The 17846-nt window shown below is 48.2% G+C and overlaps 1 protein-coding gene across 2 annotated transcripts in view; it reads right to left on the bottom strand.

Annotated features, from left to right (window-relative positions):
* The window catches only part of BRF1 (BRF1 general transcription factor IIIB subunit), a 307644-nt gene that overhangs the window by 134860 nt on the left and 154938 nt on the right, over window positions 1-17846 (bottom strand). For both annotated transcript variants that reach the window (XM_077323870.1, XM_077323871.1), the window contains exon 8: window positions 7983-8109. In XM_077323870.1, the coding sequence (XP_077179985.1) occupies window positions 7983-8109 (127 nt within the window). The remainder of the gene's footprint in view (window positions 1-7982; window positions 8110-17846) is intronic.

Consider the following 17846-nt stretch of genomic DNA (forward strand, 5'->3'; position numbering starts at 1 on the left):
GGGCTATCCAGGTCAGGGCAATGATATACTTATCCTTCATGAATCTAATCCCTGTTAAAGCTGCCTGTCCCTGTGGCCATCACTATAGCGTGGTGTAGTGGTCAGGAGCATAGGCTTCTGATCTGGGAAGCTGGGCTTGATTCCCTGCTCCTCCACATGCAGCCAACTGTGTGACCTTGGGCTCACCACAGCACTGATAAAGCTGTTCTGACTGAGCATTTCTGTCAGCGCTCTCAGCCTCAGAGAAAGGGGAGAGAAAGGGGATTGGAAATATGGTTTTTATACCCTGCTTTTGACTACCTGAAGGAGTCTCAAAGTGGCTTACAATCCCCTTCCCTTTCCTCTCCCCACAACAAACCCCCTGTGAGGGAGGTGAGGCTGAGAGAGCCCTAAGATTACTGAAGAAGAAGAGTTGGTTCTTACATGCCGCTTTTCTCTACCCAAAGGGATCTCAAAGCAGCTTCCAATCACCTTTCCTCTCCCCATAACAGACACCGTGTGAGGGAGGTGAGGCTGAGAGAGCTCTGACAGGACTACTCTGTGAGAACAGCTGTATCAGTGCTGTGACTAGCCCAAGGTCGCCCAGATAACTGCAAGGGGAAGAGTCAGTAATCAAACCCAGCTCTCCAGATTAGAAACCACTGCACTTAACCGCTACACCAAGCTAGTAGAATGAGCTCCCGGGGGAGCTGAGGGCCCTGTTGGAAGTTTCCGAATTCCACAAGGCCTGCAAGACGGAGCTGTTCTTCCAGGTTTTGGGTTGAGGCCAGGCCAGTTAAGATCTGGGGCCCTCCCGAAGGGGCTAGAGTATTTTCTCATCCCTTTTCCAACTATTCAAAAATCCAAAATCCCAAAGAATAAATATTCCCCTGAGGCACGTGGTCCACTGAGTGAGATATTGGGGGGGGGGGCTTTTCCTGCCACCGGGGAGGGTTAACTATTTTATGTATTTTACTGGGATTTTATTGTAGAGTTGTTTTTTTAATGATGTTACCCCCTAGGAGCCAGAGTTCCGGGAGTGGCAGGCTGTAAACTAAACAAATAAATAAATGTAAGGTTTTAATTCTGTTTTATGGTTTTAATATGTACTAAGCCGCCCTGAGCGGGAAGGGCAGCATTAAAAAGAATTTTTTTAAAAATAGCTAGCACTTCAATAAGGCAGCTTCATCTGTTCCTTTGAGCCAGAGTTACTCATCCCCATGACCCGTCCTCTAACCTCTACACCACACCGCAGTTACACCTTGGAGATGCTTCCGTAAATGTCAAAGCTTTACCTTCAGATGTGGGGAAAAAAACTGATCTTTTTTTTCTTTTACAACACAGGAACACGACTAAACAGCTAATTATAGCACACCACTGGTGTGCATCTTTGCCGCATCACAGATTTTAACAGCAACAACAGCTACTGGCGACAAAAGCGCATTATTCAGACCTAAATGCCAGAAAGGACACGTGAAGCGACCCTGTACCGAATCAGACTCTGGGTCCCTCAAGGTCAATGTTGCCTACCCAGACTGGCAAATGCTCTCCGGGGTCTTTCATAGAATCACAGAATCATAGATTTGGAAGGGACCTCCTGTGTCATCTAGTTCAACCCCCTGCACTACGCAGGACACTCCCAACCCTCTTGCTCATCCACTGTCACCTGCCCCCCCTTGAACCTTCACAGAATCGGCCTCTTCGTCAGATGGCTCTCCAGCCTCTATTTAAAAATCTCCAAAGATGGAGAACCCCCCACCTCCCGAGGAAGCCTGTTCCCCTGAGGAACTGCTCTAACTGTCAGGAACTTTGCACTATGCAGGACACTCACCACCCTATTGCTCATCCCCTGTAACTTGCCACCCCCTTGAACCTTCACAGAATCAGCCTCTCTGTCAGAAGACTATCCAGCCTCTGTTTAAAAATCTCCAAAGATGGAGAACCCCCCACCTCCCGAGGAAGCCTGTTCCCCTGAGGAACCGCTCTCACTGTCAGGAACTTTGCACTATGCAGGACACTCACCACCCTATTGCTCATCCCCTGTAACTTGCCACCCCCTTGAACCTTCACAGAATCAGCCTCTCTGTCAGAAGACTCTCCAGCCTCTGTTTAAAAATCTCCAAAGATGGAGAACCCACCACCTCCCGAGGAAGCCTGTTCCCCTGAGGAACCACTCTGACTGTCAGGAACTTCTTCCGGAGGTTTAGACGGAATTTAGAATCATAGAATCATAGAGTTGGAAGAGACCTCCTGGGTCAGATGGCTATCTAGCCTCTGTTTAAATATTTCCACATCATGTGCTTTCTGTTCTTTTATAGAGAAAAAAACTACACATGGCAGAACCTGGGACCTTCTGCATGCCAAGCAGAGGTTCTTCCAATGGGCCACGGCTCCTTTCTAATATCCAGGGCCCTGGGTCCAAGCCAGATGGCGCACAGTGTCTCCTACCAGTCCTGGATTTTTCTTTTTCTTCAACCAGCTTCGTAGTCAGAGTGAGATTCATACACCAGCAGGAAAATTGCAACTAATCGGCCTTGCACTTTTCTGTCTTTGACCGCCATAAACGTCACAGGGACATGGACTGGTTTTACGGCCATCGTGAAGCGGGTGAAGACCACACTTAATTGGCGACGTTTATCAAGATGGAGAGACAGCAGGCTGTCATACGTGGTCTCCGCAGACAAGAAACCGTTGTCTGAGTCCACAGAGATTTTTCTACTGAGAGCATCCTCCGTTTTGGCTGTTGAATGGGAAACCTTCTCCCCCAGAAGCACAAGCACAGAAGACCTAATTTGTGTGCCCAATGCCGACTCCCTGGTGCGAGAGGGTTCTCTGGCCACATGGAAAGCCCCCTGTCACAGCCCAAATATTCTTCAGGCCACCTTTCAGCCCAGAGAACAGTTCTGTGCTGGACTCCAATCCATGAAGTCACCTGTCCGTTAGAGATGCCAACTGCAGGAGATTTGGGAGCAGAACCTGGGCAAGGACCTCAATAGGGTATAATGCCTTATACTAGAGGTGGTCAAAAACTGTGGCTCCCCAGACATCCATGGACTACAATTTCCATGAGCCCCTGTCAGCACCATGCCAGCAGGGGCTCATGGGAACCGTAGTCCGTAGACATCTGGAGAGACACAGTTTGGCCACCCCTGCCATTTACTCTATCTTCAACAGCAGCCATTATCCCCAGAGTAACTGATCATTTAGATCAGGGGTAGTTAACCTGTGGTCCTCCAGATGTCCATGGACTACAATTCCCATGAGCCCCCACCAGCGTTTGCTGGTGGGGGCTCATGGGAATTGAAGTCCATGGACATCTGGAGGACCACAGGTTGACTATCCCTGATTTAGATATCTCCATGACCCATCTACTTGTAGACCATCCTGGTCCCTTTAGCTCCCTCAAAGACCACCCAACTCTTCCGGTGGACCAGTGCAAAGTTCAGGCAACATGCACCGCTGGATGACCTCAGGTTCTGCTAATTTTGAAACACGATAATCTCAATCCCCTTCAGGCGGAACGTTGGCTAGTTCACAAAACTCTGTCATGTTCTCCCAGCATTGTTAATTTCCCCATTAAAAAAAAACAAACAAAACCTTCTTTATTAATTCCATATGAGAAAAATATTCCAGCAGCCTCATCCAATGAGTTGGCCTCTTCTGTTCCTTCTCCAGCTGTATGGTATTTTTAGGTAAAAGGCAGACTCATGCTGAGTGATGAGTCCATTCATTCGTCAGACTGTCTACCCTAGCTGGTGGTAGATCTCCGAGCTTTCAGGTACAGGAGTTGCCTCATCCCGCTTCCCGAAAATCTTATCGGGTGGAGATGCGGAGGGATTAACGATCCAATGATATACAACGATATAGGCTAGATATCAGGAAAATTTCACAGTCATTCAGCAGTGGAATATGCTGCCTAAGGAGGTGGTGAGCTCCCCCTCACTGGCAGTCTTCAAGCAAAGGTTGGATACACACTTTTCTTGGATGCTTTAGGATGCTTAGGGCTGATCCTGCGTTGAGCAGGGGGTTGGACTAGATGGCCTGTATGGCCCCTTCCAACTCTATGATTCTGTGATTCTATGGCCTGTGTGGCCCCTTCCAACTCTATGATTCTGATTCTATGATTCTATGGCCTGTATGGCCCCTTCCAACTCTATGATTCTATGGCCTGTATGGCCCATTCCAACTCTATGATTCTATGATTCTATGATTCTATGACTAAACTTGGCACTTTATGCAAGCAAATTCCACCTTCTGCCACGTGTGGAGCAACCAGAATTCCACACAGCGTTCTAAAAGGGGCCACACTCAACATCTACAGAACAGCTTCTTGCTGATCATCTTCAGTTGTTTCCCTAAAAATTCCATGCACTGGGCTATCTACCATGACGCCAAGACCTCTTCCCCATCGGTGTTCACTATCCCTATTCATCCAAACCAACACCTTAAACCAGATCCAGAATTCAGCCAGACCGCCTGTGCTAGCTACCATCCAAAACATACCAAACAATCCATTGTATACAGCCAGGCTCTACATTACCACCACATCTGCTCCAATCCCACAGATAAGAGATTCACACCGGAAGGCGTGAGATAGGTGAGGCTGAGAGAGCTCTGACAGGACTGCTCTGTGAGACCAGCACAATCAGGATTGTGACTGGCCCAAGGTGACCCAGCTGGCTGCATGCGGAGGAGCGGGGAATCAAACACAGCTCCCCGCTCTTAACCCCTACACCAATCTGGGGCCTAGTCTGCACACTAAAGATAATGCACTTTCAATGCACTTTTGAAGTAGATTTTCCTGTTCTGCACAGGAAAATCCAGTTGCGAAGGCACATTGAAAGTGCATTATCCTGTGTGTGCAGACTAGGCCCAGCTCTCAGAAGAACCATTTTTATGCCTATCTAGGGCCAGATAAGGCCTGCGATACGTCTGCAGAACTTTGCAGGGCGAGGGAGCGTTATTTAAAGACACCACCGAGCTGGATCGCTGTTGTTGTTTTTTTAATAGCCACAATAATTCCCACTCAAAATCTGTAATTGGTGACAAACATCTATCAACCGGGAAACGGATTGTGCTGCTATGCTGTGCGTGTCTCGGCAGGCCGCATTTTGGAATGACTCCAACACAATTTGATCGTAATTAATAGCGGTGCTTATTTTAAATTGGACTGGTTAAAACAGAGAATTGTATGTAATGCTGCATTCTCTCCTCTTTTTTTTCTACTCCTGGGCATCTCCAGCAAGAGAAGAACTTGAATGCTTGGATGGGGGGGGGGGGGCGATGGACGGACGGAATCCAATTAACGACCAAATACCTTTCCAGCTGCGGCCTTTGTTAATTGGGGTGGAATAACGAACACGGCATAGAGGAGAGAGAAGGGATCTTCGCACAACACAAAAACGAGACCTGCGCGGCCTCCTGAAAGATCCCAAATCTTGTAGGTCAGGATGGATTTGTTACTACGGAGGAGAGGACGCGCAGTAATGGGTTTAAACTACAAGTACAACGATATAGGCTAGATATCAGGAAATAAATGTTCACAGTCAGAGTAGTTCAGCAGTGGAATAGGCTGCCTAAGGAAGTGGTGAGCTCCCCCTCACTGGCAGTCTTCAAGCAAAGGTTGGATACACACTTTTCTTGGGTGCTTTAGGATGCTTAGGGCTGATCCTGCGTTGAGCAGGGGGTTGGACTAGATGACCTGTGTGGCCCCTTCCAACTCTATGATTCTATGATTCTATGACTAGATGGCCTGTATGGCCCCTTCCAACTCTATGATTCTGTGATTCTATGATTCTACAAGGGGAGGAGAGGTGGGTACAGAGGGAGAAACCTGCAACCAGCGATGCACAAATACAACGGTGATAACCAGCGAACGCACAAGCCCGGAGCTTTCTCACAGGCAGGAACCAGGCGCTCAACTGGGCAATGGGGGAGAAACTTCAGCAATGCAGACCTTCCTCCTTGTCACTCCTCTGTCCCCTTGCCTCTTTCCCCAACCCTACTGCCAAAATGCTTTTGTGGGCCCAGGCCAGAGGATGCCTCTCTTCTGACCGCCCCAGGATGGCTTCCTGGCTTGCTGCAAAATCCGTGCACTTTCAGAAGGGACCTGACGGCACATAATACGTACGTGGAGGTAGTCGTCCCAAATCAAACGCCTGAAGTTAACACAACGTGACAGTAGGATAAACACAGGACGGGCTCAGATAACTCAGAACAAGAAAAAAAAAAGACCTATCCTTATGGCATTAAACAATGATAAAGAATGTTTCCAAACAATGTTCTTTCTTGAGTTTTCTTTTAGGTTATTTCATCCCTAGGACGTCAGCCAGAACAGTTTTCCCGATAAGCTCCGTTTTCGACTATCTTGTCCTCAGTGGCGAGTCCTCTCTTCTTCTAAGTACAATTTATGTCAGTATGTTTGTTTTACAACCTCAATATGAGTCATAACATATATTGGCCAACGGCTCAAAATGGTATAGAGATCCTGGTCCGAAAAGGCGGGGACCTTGTATTGCGGTTGTGAAACAAACATACTGAGATACTGGCATATAAGAAACGATTCTTCGTATACTTGTATTCAGATCTGCCTGAAATTCCAGACTATATCCAGGATTTCCCACGCCCCAGTTTTCCCGAAAACACCTGGGCCGCATTTGGGAAGCCGAAATACACTCAAAAAATACTATTAAGGTATTTTTTTAAAGTATATTTTCAGTTTAGGTAGATCCGAATGCACACCCCTAGTCAGAACCAACAAGGGGGCCCTGGCTCAGTGGAAGAGTATCTGTTCTGCATGCAGAAGGTCCCAGGTTCAGTTCCTGGCATCTCCAGTTAGAAAGGACCAGGAAGCAGGTGATGTGACAGGCCCAGCCTGGAATCCTGGAGAGCCATGGAGAGAGGCCATAGCCCAATGGCAGAGCCTCTGCTTGGCATGCAGAAGGTCCCAGGTTCAATTCCTGGCATCTCCAGTTAGAAAGGACCAGGAAGCAGGTGATGTGACAGGCCCAGCCTGGAATCCTGGAGAGCTGCTGCCAGAGCAGATAAGGCTGCCATTGAAGGACGAATGGGCTGAGTCAATATAAGGCACCTTCACATGTTCATCTGTGTGTTCAAAGCTCTGGACCGCATAACCGTGACCCAGGAAGTGAAGCCAAAGAGCTATGAACGCAGGCCTTTCCAGTAATGTCCTTGGATTGCATGTCCAAGGAAAAGGTTGACCCTTAGGACAATGCTAAAGACGTCTTCATGACCACCACCATTTTAAACATCATTCTATTTGTCATTAGCAGGGTTGCCAACCTCTAGGCAGGACCCGGAGATCTCCTGTTATTACAATTCATCTCCAGATGTCCCGGATCTATTTTCCTGGAGAAAATGGCTGCTTTGGAGGCTGAACTCCATAGGATTAGACCACCTGAGGTCTGCCCCCGAATCCCCGCTTCCCCCGCCTCAAATCTCCAGGCATTTCCGAACTCAGAGTTGGCAACCTGAGAGTTATGAATAGATCTGAGTCAATCTCTATTGTTTTCATCATGCTTTCTTGATACCATTATGAGACCTGGATTGCTTTAAGGTTAAGGTAAAGGTATCCCCTGTGCAAGCACCGGGTCATGTCTGACCCTTGGGGTGACGTCCTCTAGTGTTTTCATGGCAGACTCAATACTGGGTGGTTTGCCAGTGCCTTCCCAAGTCATTACCGTTTACCTCTCAGCAAGCTGGGTACTCATTTGGAAGGATGGAAGGCTGAGTCAGCCTTGAGCCAGCTGCTGGGATCGAACTCCCAGCCTCATGGTCAGGGCTTCAGACAGCATGTTGGCTGCCTTACCACTCTGTGCCAAAAGAGGCTCTTTATTTACTTTATATGCTCTTTAAATGAACCCTGTTTTGTTACCTGCTTCAGGCTACCTGACAGCAGGGACAACTCAGGATGATATTTCAGGCAAGACGTGACCGAACACTGCACCACCCAGAAAAAAAGAGAAGAAACTGGGAGAATTCACCTGCTGGATCTTAATCTTCCGTTGCCCGGCGGTAAAGGAAGGAGGGTCGCATTCCTCTTCCAGCTCCACTGTCATGAACTCGTCGATTGTTAGCTGACTTGCAGGTGTGTCTTCAAACTCTGTCAGTCTAAAAGGAGGCACGAAACAGAATAAAGCAATGAGCGTTTTCTCTGAATAAGCACCCCACAGAACAACATACAAACACATACACAAAGATTTGAATATTCAACCCTCACCTGGATGGCCCAGCTAGCCTGATAAGAAAAGATCTCGGACTCTAAGCAGGGTCAGCCCTGGTTGGTACTTGGATGGGAGACCCTCAAGGAGTACCAGAGTCATGAGACATCGGCAGGCAATGGCAAACCAACTCTCATAGAGACGAAAGGGACCTCCAGGGTCATCTTGTCCAACCCCCTGCACTATGCAGGACATTCCCAACCCTCTCGCTCATCCACTGTCACCTGCCACCCCCTTGAATATTCACAGAATCGGACTCTCCGTCAGATGACTCTCCAGCCTCTGTTTAAGAATCTCCAAAGATGGAGAACCCACCACCTCCCGAGGAAGCCTGTTCCACTGAGGAACCACTCTAACTGTCAGGAACCTCTTCCGGATGTTTAGACAGAATTTAGAATCATAGAGTTGGATGGTACCTCCAGGGTCATCTAGTCCAACCCCCTGCACAATGCAGGTACTCACAACTATCTACCTGCCCACGGTGACCCCAATTCCGTGCCCAAATAATCCCAACCACGACCAAAAATCTCCAGAATCCAGCCTAGCCTGGAGGAAATTCACCTAGCATCCCACGACAGCAATTAGCAATTCCCTAGCTATGCAAGGAAGGGCCACAAGTGACAAACACCGGCACATCCCTTCCTGCCCACCCACTCACAATCTGCCTCAGTTCATAAAATCAACAGGTGAAGACCCGTCAGCCGTATTGTAAGCAGAAGAAAAAGGTCTCAAGCTGGTGATGCCGAAATGATTTATTTCAATGAAAACAATGTTCAAAACAATTTCAAAACGGATTCCTGGGTATAGTCCGTTTCTGGTATCTTCATCAGTGATATTCTCAATAGTGTTAATAATTCAGTCTTCCCTAAATGTATTCTTTTGGGTGATGAAATCATAGAAAATAACTTTCTCTCCGGTAACATTTTGCTTTGCATAGTTCAATCCCCAAATGGTCGTACAATAAACAAATTTGTACGGGGTCGACTAATATTAAGAGCCAGCTTGGTATCGTGGTTAGGAGTGCGGACCTCTAATCTGGCGAGCCGGGTTCGATTCCCCGCTCCCCCACATGCAACCAGCAGGGTGACCTTGGGCTCATCACAGCCCTGATAGAGCTGTTCTCATCACATCTTGACATCCCTTTGCCTTGAAAACCCGTAAGCCAGCTGACTTGACAGCAAAAAGCCAGGAGAAAAGAGAGCCTTCTGGGAAATGTAGTACTGTAGAACAGGAAACAGGAAGTAGAAGGGTGGAGACCACTAAAGGAATCCAGGGCCACAATGCAGAGACAGGCCACAGCATTCCTGTTGCCTGCTGTTCCTCTTACAGCAGGGGTGGCCAAAGTGTGGCTCTCCAGATCTACATGAATTATAATTACCATGAGCCCCTGCCAGCTGCCCCCTGCTCCACCCTGCCCACTCCAAAGTGCTCCTAGAACCTAGAGCAGGGGTAGTCAAACTGCGGCCCTCCAGAGGTCCATGGACTACAATTCCCATGAGCCCCTGCCAGCAAATGCTGGCAGGGGCTCATGGGATTTGTAGTCCATGGACATCTGGAGGGCCGCAGTTTGACTACCCCTGACCTAGAGGATCCTTTCTCTCTTTCTCTCAGGTAACTCACTGCCACCATCTGATCTTTGTATGGGCTTGTCCACTGAGCAGGTCAGGACTCCCAGCTTCCATTCAAAGTTCTGAGGCCTTGCCTCTGTCTCCTTTGCTGCCCAGCCCCTGGTCACCACGGGGACTGTTTACTGCCTTGTGCACCCCTGCTTGCCAACTGCCAGCCTTTCTCCTGGCATTCTTTTTACAGCATTGTGCACAAGTCATGGAGGGCTATGTGGTACAGAGAACCACCACCAGCATCAAAAGTTACAAATTATTAATGAAAAAGAAAATGTTCACAAGCGTACTTTTAGCACCAAACCATACTGAGCAAGGGATCCGAAAGAGATGGGTGAAACGCAATTCCTCTATCCTTATAGGATCATAGAACCATGGAGTTGGAAGGGGCCATACAGGCCATCTAGTCCAACCCCCTGCTCAACGCAGGATCAGCCCTAAGCATCCTAAAGTAGCGATCCCCAACCTGTGGGCCGCGGACCACATGTGGTCATTTGACTAATTGGAGGTGGGCCCCGAAGGACGCCTTCTCCCCCCCCGGCCCTTTACTTCATCCCCCCTGGTCCTTTACAACACACTTCGGGTGTCATTGTCTCCCATCACTCCCAGATGGGACTATCTCGTTGCAGAGAAACAAGCTCAGGGTTCCCATTGATTTGTCATTGTCATGAGTTAAAATTTCCATGAAAATAAAATGTTCCTTATGTTCATTGTTGTGGCGTATCTGTATCTTATTTTGAAGGGATGTTTAAACATTACCATAGCGATCAGAGGGCGTTAGGGCAGTGGTTGAGAGTAGAGGAGTAAACTACCCCCCCCCCACCAGGCCTCAGTAAAAGGCGTTGAGTGGTCCCCGGTGAGTGGTCCCCAGCGTTGAGTGGTCTCCGGTGATAAAAAGGTTGGGGACCACTGTCCTAAAGCATCCAAGAAAAGTGTGTATCCAACCTTTGCTTGAAGACTGCCAGTGAGGGGGACCTCACCACCTCCTTAGGCAGCCTATTCCACTGCTTCTCTCTATACGTGCCCTATCAGAGGTTAAAATATAGGGCAGGCTCCTTTACTTACGAATCTCCAAATCTGTACAGAGTTTCCACTACCTTGAAGTTTCCTTTGGCTGTCTAGGGGAACACAACGTCAAAGGCTGTTGTCTCCAGACCTCAGTTAAGAGTTCTGCCTGGTCTAACAGCCTTCACACCCAAAGAAACCTTCTTCCTTGCTCCCCTAAGTTTAATCATCTCTTTTCCCCTCCTCCATCAACCAGGTCAGGCCAGTTAAAAGAGGCTTTTCTTGGAAAGCACCCGAAATCTCCTTCCTGAAGCCTCTCTAGTATTTCATTCCTCCAAATCTCTGTTTCCTGTTTGGATAGGGGAGACAACTTGATCCACCAATTACCTCTTCTGCTAGATCTATTAGCATTCGTATGCAGGTGGGCTGAGGTATGTCTGGAAAGCGACAGAAATGACTCCTCCCTCTCCAATCTGTTCTCTCTCCAGAGGGGAAAAAATTAACGTGTTAAAACACAAAGTGAAGGTTCTGCTCATTCCAAACCTCCGAAGAACCAATGCATTTCTTCACAACCACCGTTCCCCAGCTCCCAACGAACTCTGCCAAAATCAATATGAAAAGTTCAGCTGTCTCCTCGCCTGCCAAACTGATGACCAACAAACCATAAAGCAGTCTATTAAAATGCAGGAACGAGTTTTGCATGAAGCTGCACAAAATATCATTATATCAACATAGTTGAAGGGGTTAGGATGTCCTCCAATTTAAAAGGACCAGCTCTGAACGGGCAGCAAGGCCTCCGGGGTCGAAAGCTTCCAACTCCTGCTACTTGCACGCCTTCAACTTGAGATGTTTCGGAAGGGACGGGTCATGTGACATGCGCAACGCTCTGCCAATGACCTTTTGGGCGGGGTGTTTGCTTTTGTCTGCAAGGCACATCTGGGGAAACGACAGAAGAGCGGCAGATTAACGCAGGGCAAGGAGCACCTGGCATGGGTCCAGCAATTGTAGTCTGACGCGGTCGTCTTAACCACGCAACTTTTGCAAGTGCTCCTCTCCTGTTTTGGGCCGCAATCGCCATGAGCTTTGCATTGAGATAGCCTGTTCCCAGCACAATCCTGAGCAGAACTGCGCTGTTCTATGCACACCGACTACAATTACCTTAGAAAGGCGTGAGCCTGCTCAGGATAGGGCTGTCGTCACATTTTGTATGTCAGATTAGAGATCTCGAGGAGACAAACGGTTAGTTTTTGGAGTTGATTCTGTGAAGGCTTAAGGGGGTGGCAGGTGACAGTGGATGAGCGAGGGGGATGTAAGTGTCCTGCGTTGAGCAGGGGGTTGGACTAGATGACCCAGGAGGTCCCTTCCAACTCTATTATTCTATGGTTCTATGATTCTATAAATAAAATTAGTTAACTCCCAGTTTTATTGAAGGCATAAGTTTCTTTTTCGTGCTTGCACACAATACCAAGGTATCTGTGTTTGCATATGAAAGCTTATACCCAGGTTATTTAGTGTATCTGAAGAAGTGTCCTTCTATGGTTCTATGAAGTTTAGAAATCATCCCCAAAATAATGGAGATTTCGTGATACAATGCCGGAGCATTACTCCTGCTGCCTAAAACCATACCGTACTAGTAAAGTGCACACAGGATTTTTGCAGCTCATGCCTCCATGACTTTCCGTAACAGATTTCCATTGCATATCTTAAAGATTTCCTCCATGGCCGACACATATGATGTTTTCACATCCAATTAGTCACAACAATAGTTATCTGTGAAAATCCTGGACCTTCATATTAGGCCATGCAAGCAACCTTGAGAAAGAAAAGGTTATCCTTGAGGATCTGGGTATCCTGAGAATCAGTTCCTTGAGCAGAGGGGTAAACGACTGAATTTCTTTTCCCACCCAAATTCTCCACAATTCCCACTGTTTCTTATTATACTGGGTTTGTTTATGCTTCCTGTGTGCATTCCTCCACACTAGGCTGAAGGAGGCCTGGAAATACATGAGAGCGCATGAATGCATGAAATTGAATTTGGCTGTCACTACTAGCCATTGTTTCTCAGGCACATAAACATGTGAATCCGCCTCCCTAAAAGTCCGATCACTGGTCTGCCACGGCCAGCACTGTCTCCCAGCGATGGATTTCCAGGTTGTTGCCTTTCCCATCACCTTTCACCAAATCCGTTTTTTTTTTTAAACCCAGAGAAGGTGGGGATTGAACCGGGGACCTTCTGATTGCAAGGCGGATGCTCGTCCACTGAGCCGTGGCCATGCTGCACTGGAAGTCAGTGAGCAGCTCTGGAGAGGCAGGCTGGCTTGCTCACATGCCGGCAGGACCACAGGAGGAAACAGAAACGTGGCCAGGAGGACTTGTGCCGGCCTCCAGGAACGTGGTTCTTCAGCTGCCCAGAGCAATTCAGCCCATTAATCGCTACCCCCCTCCCCTCCCGTGCCCTAATCTAAAGCCTTCTCTTGAATTATATCCAGCCTCTGAATCTAAATCAGGATCTAAATGACCCCCACTCAGGACTCAAGATACAGCTATGTGGACGGTGGCCATGGGTTTTCATCTGCTCCCTTTTCCTCCCTTCCTCCTGGAGATTATATTGGTGGGAACGGGTTTGAACTGGTGTAGTTTTGGCCACCTCATGAGAAGGAAGGACTCCCTGGAGAAGAGCCTAATGCTGGGAGCGATCGAGGGCAAAAGAAGAAGGGGACGACAGAGAATGAGGTGGCTGGATGGAGTCACTGAAGCAGTCGGTGCAAACTTAAATGGACTCCGGGGAATGGTAGAGGACAGGAAGGCCTGGAGGATCATTGTCCATGGGGTTGCGATGGGTCGGACACGACTTCGCACCTAACAACAACAACGAGTATTGCTTTTCTGCCATATCTTTATCTACTTCATTTTTATTTTTATTTGATGATTGTAAATTATGTCTGTGGTTTTAAGGGGAGGTTTTATTGGGGTTTTTATACAGACTTTGTAACTCGCCACGAGCCATTGGGAGTGGCGGGTAAGAAATTGAATAAATAATAGTAATCATAATAAAACACATCACAATACCATAAGAACATCCTGGCAGCAAAAAAAATACAATCTATGAACCTCCCCCCACCTGCTCATCCAAACCCTAGATCAGGGGTGGTCAACCTGTGATCCCCCAGATGTCCATGGACTACAATTCCCATGAGCCCCTGCCAGCAAACGCTGGCAGGGGCTCATGGGAATTGTAGTCCATGGACATCTGGAGGACCACAGGTTGACTACCGCTGCCCTAGATCAACAGCCACCACCAGACCCAAACCCAGGGGGGCATCTTCTGGTGATCTTCTGTAAGACGGAGCTCTTCCGCCAGGCATATGGTTGAGGCCAGGGCAGCTCTCCCACTAATCCATCAGAGGATCCCCTCCAATATTGAGATCTCTAACATCGAGATCATGGTTAGATCTATTGTATTGGTGCCACCCTCTTCTGAACATTATTCTCTCCACCAGGCTGAACTAAGATCAGAATTGTGACCACCGCCGCTATATGTTATATGTAACTTTTAATTGGGTTTTTTTATGGGGAATTTATTGTGTTTTAACTATTTATGTTGTAAACCGCCCTGAGACCTATTGGGAGAAGGGCGGTCTAAAAAATTAAATAATAATAATGATGATGATGATGATGATGATGATGATGATGATGATGATGATGATGTCCTGCTTTAGGATGCTTAGGGCTGATCCTGCGTTGAGCAGGGGGTTGGACTAGATGGCCTGTATGGCCCCTTCCAACTCTATGATTCTATGATTCTATGGCCTGTGTGGTCCCTTCCAACTCTATGATTCTATGATTCTATGGCCTGTATGGCCCCTTCCAACTCTATGATTCTATGATTCTATGGCCTGTATGGCCCCTTCCAACTCTATGATTCTATGGGCCCTGTGCCGGGAGGGACCCGATCTTCCTAGTCTCAACCAAGAGTCCGTCTGACAGGTCACCCAGCTGGCTGCCTGTGGAGGAAGAGTAGGGAATCAAACCCGGCTCTCCAGATTAGAAGCCACGCTCCCTGATTCCCCCAGCACGAATCCAAGGAGAAAGAGGAAGAGAGAGAGAAAAAAATTAAGACTTCTCTTTTCAGACTGGTTTTGCAGTGGCAGCTACGCCGGCAACTGCTTAAGTGAGTGTGAAAACAGGAGAACCGATGTCTCCTGCACTAGCACGTCCTTAACTCATTTGGAGCAAAAGGCTGGCTGGAACATTAGGCTCGCTCCAAAGGAAATTCCGTGGGAAAATGGCACGGAAGAAAAGTCTGACAGCTTGAACTACCAACAGACTGGAAGAAAATTAGGAAGATGCTCAAACTGGATTCGGGCCTAACAGGCTGGTAAAAACGTCTGCCATTCAGCCAATGACACCGCTCGTATTCTGGGACAGCTCCTTAATTTAGCAACACCGTCCCTGGTGCATCTCCAACGAAATTTATAGCCAGGCACCCAATAAAGTCCTGCACTTCCATTCATAACAAACATTCCTTTTTTCCCTTTGGTTAGCATCCCAAACTCCCCAGGTCCGCCATCTGCTTGACAGCTGATTCGAGATCCATCTTGACTCACACGTATCGACTAGCCGCCGACATCTCGCGGTTTTCGTTACGGTGCTTAATATAACTTTTCTCTCGTCTCGCCTGCCCTTTTTCAATACGACGCCCCTGCTAAACCGCGGAAGCCGACGCGACACATCACAAAGAGGCAAATGCTGCTCGCCCTCCAATAATCCCCTTCGTGGTTAGAAGCAATGCATGCTGGGATCGGTAGTTTATGGGAGTTCGTGGTTGCCGCATAGCAGACGTGAAGCCTGTCTTTCTATATAATGCCGTTTGAGTGCAGTGGCACTTTGAAGACCAAGGGACCAAGGGACCAAGCCCTATGAAGATAGGTTGAGGGACTTGGGAATGTTCAGCCTGGAGAAAAGGAGGTTGAGAGGGGACATGATAGCCCTCTTTAAGTATTTGAAAGGTTGTCACTTGGAGGAGGGCAGGATGCTGTTCCCATTGGCTGCAGAGGAGAGGACACGCAGTAATGGGTTTAAACTACAAGTACAATGATATAGGCTAGATATTAGGAAAAAATGTTTCACAGTCAGAGTAGTTCAGCAGTGGAATAGGCTGCCTAAGGAGGTGGTGAGCGCCCCCTCACTGGCAGTCTTCAAGCAAAGGTTGGAGACACACTTTTCTTGAATGCTTTAGGATGCTTAGGGCTGATCCTGCGTTGAGCAGGGGGTTGGATTAGATGGCCTGTATGGCCCCTTCCAACTCTATGATTCTATGATTCTATGATTCTATGATTCTAAGACGGACAAAGTTTAACTCTGGGCTCCTGTGTGCATGTACGTGAAAGGATTCAGGTTGGGCACCCCAATATTAGACCGGCCTTGATCCCATGGCCCTCCCTTGACATCGTCCCAACATTCCATCGGACCTCCAAGTCCCACCCAAGGGGCTCGTGTAGGATGTAAATTGTATCATATTTGTATCGCCATGACTTGTATGGAATCCTACTGTTTTATTTTAATGGGGTTTTCGACGGGATTTTATGGGGATATATTATTATGATGATTTATATGACGATATTGTAAACCGCCGCAAGCCAGTTCTTGGGAGCGGCGGTAATATAAATCTCCTGCAGGAGTGGCGGTAGCAAATTCCACCTGCACCCTCTATCCCCCTTCCCCTCCTGGATGTATTATAGGGAGGATTCTCAGGTCTGGGATGTGTTTTTGTCGCAGCATTTTCATCCCTATGGGGGTTTTGACTGTACTATACCTGGTTTTATATCTGTTTTAAGGTTTTATTGGGGTTTTATCTAGATGTAACCCGCCTTGAGTCTTCGGGGAGAGGCGGACAATAAATTGAAATAATCCTTAGCACTATTTCGGTCCCTTATATATTTGGGAAACAGGCTCATGGGAGGAGACTGTCCGGGGCCTTGTCTGTCCAGGTCCACCCTGATTGGTTCTCCCCCTCCAGCTTCTTCCCTCTCTCCTTGCCTGCTAGAAGCCTTGTGGCTGCGGCCTCCATTGTCGCCCACGAGGAGAGAGGCAGCGACAGGGCTTTGCGGCCCGCGGGTACACTCCTGCTGGGATGGAGCCAGGGGGAGGAGTTTGCAGCCTCCCTGCAGGCCGCAAAGCCCTCTTGCTGCTGCCGGGGAGGGGGCTTTCCACTCCCTTTAGCCCGCTTTGCGGGCCAAAGTGAACCATGGCCACCCTCTCATGCCCTCCTGCCTTCCGCCCCTTTCAAAGCCCATTTTTAAAATGGGCTTTGATATACTAGTTATAATTATAAATAAATAAACACAGCTTGTACCCAGCCTAAAACTTTGCTGATCTTAAAAGTGCCACTGGACTCAAAACTTCGTTGTGGCATCGGAAGAAGCGTGCATGCACACAAAACCTTAGACCAAGGATTAGACGTCGTTGGTGTTAAAGATGCCGCTGGACTCCAGCTTTGTCCTGTTACATTAGATCATAGAATCCTAGAATCATAGAGTTGGAAAGGGCCATACAGGCCATCTAATCCAACCCCCTGCTCAACGCAGGATCAGCATTTATCTTATTTGTCGTATGGCACAGGTGTAATGTTTATTACGTGTAATGTGGCCAGGAGATCCAGAAGTTGTCTGGCAGCCAGGAAAGAGAGGTTCGGAAGTGGCTCGCCACTGTCACGTGATCCTGTCATTCCGTGGAGGTCGGCCTTCCAAGTGCTACCCAGGGCCGACCCTGCTTAGCTTCCGCCTGAAGGGATTGGGCTCAACTGGGCTAGCCAGGCTGAGTCCCCAAATAAATGACTCCCCTGAAGTGGAGGAGCGGGTGAACAGTGGCTATGAGCCATTGATGGTTCGACAGAACCTCCAAGGTCAGAGGCACTGTACCTTTAACCATCCGTTGCAGAAGAAGAGGGTGGAAAAAAGGGGGCAGCTGTTGCCTTGGAAACCTTCTTGGGGTAACTCCGGTG

The sequence above is a fragment of the Paroedura picta genome, chromosome 2, assembly GCF_049243985.1.
Source record: "Paroedura picta isolate Pp20150507F chromosome 2, Ppicta_v3.0, whole genome shotgun sequence".
NCBI classification, from domain to species: domain Eukaryota; kingdom Metazoa; phylum Chordata; class Lepidosauria; order Squamata; family Gekkonidae; genus Paroedura; species Paroedura picta.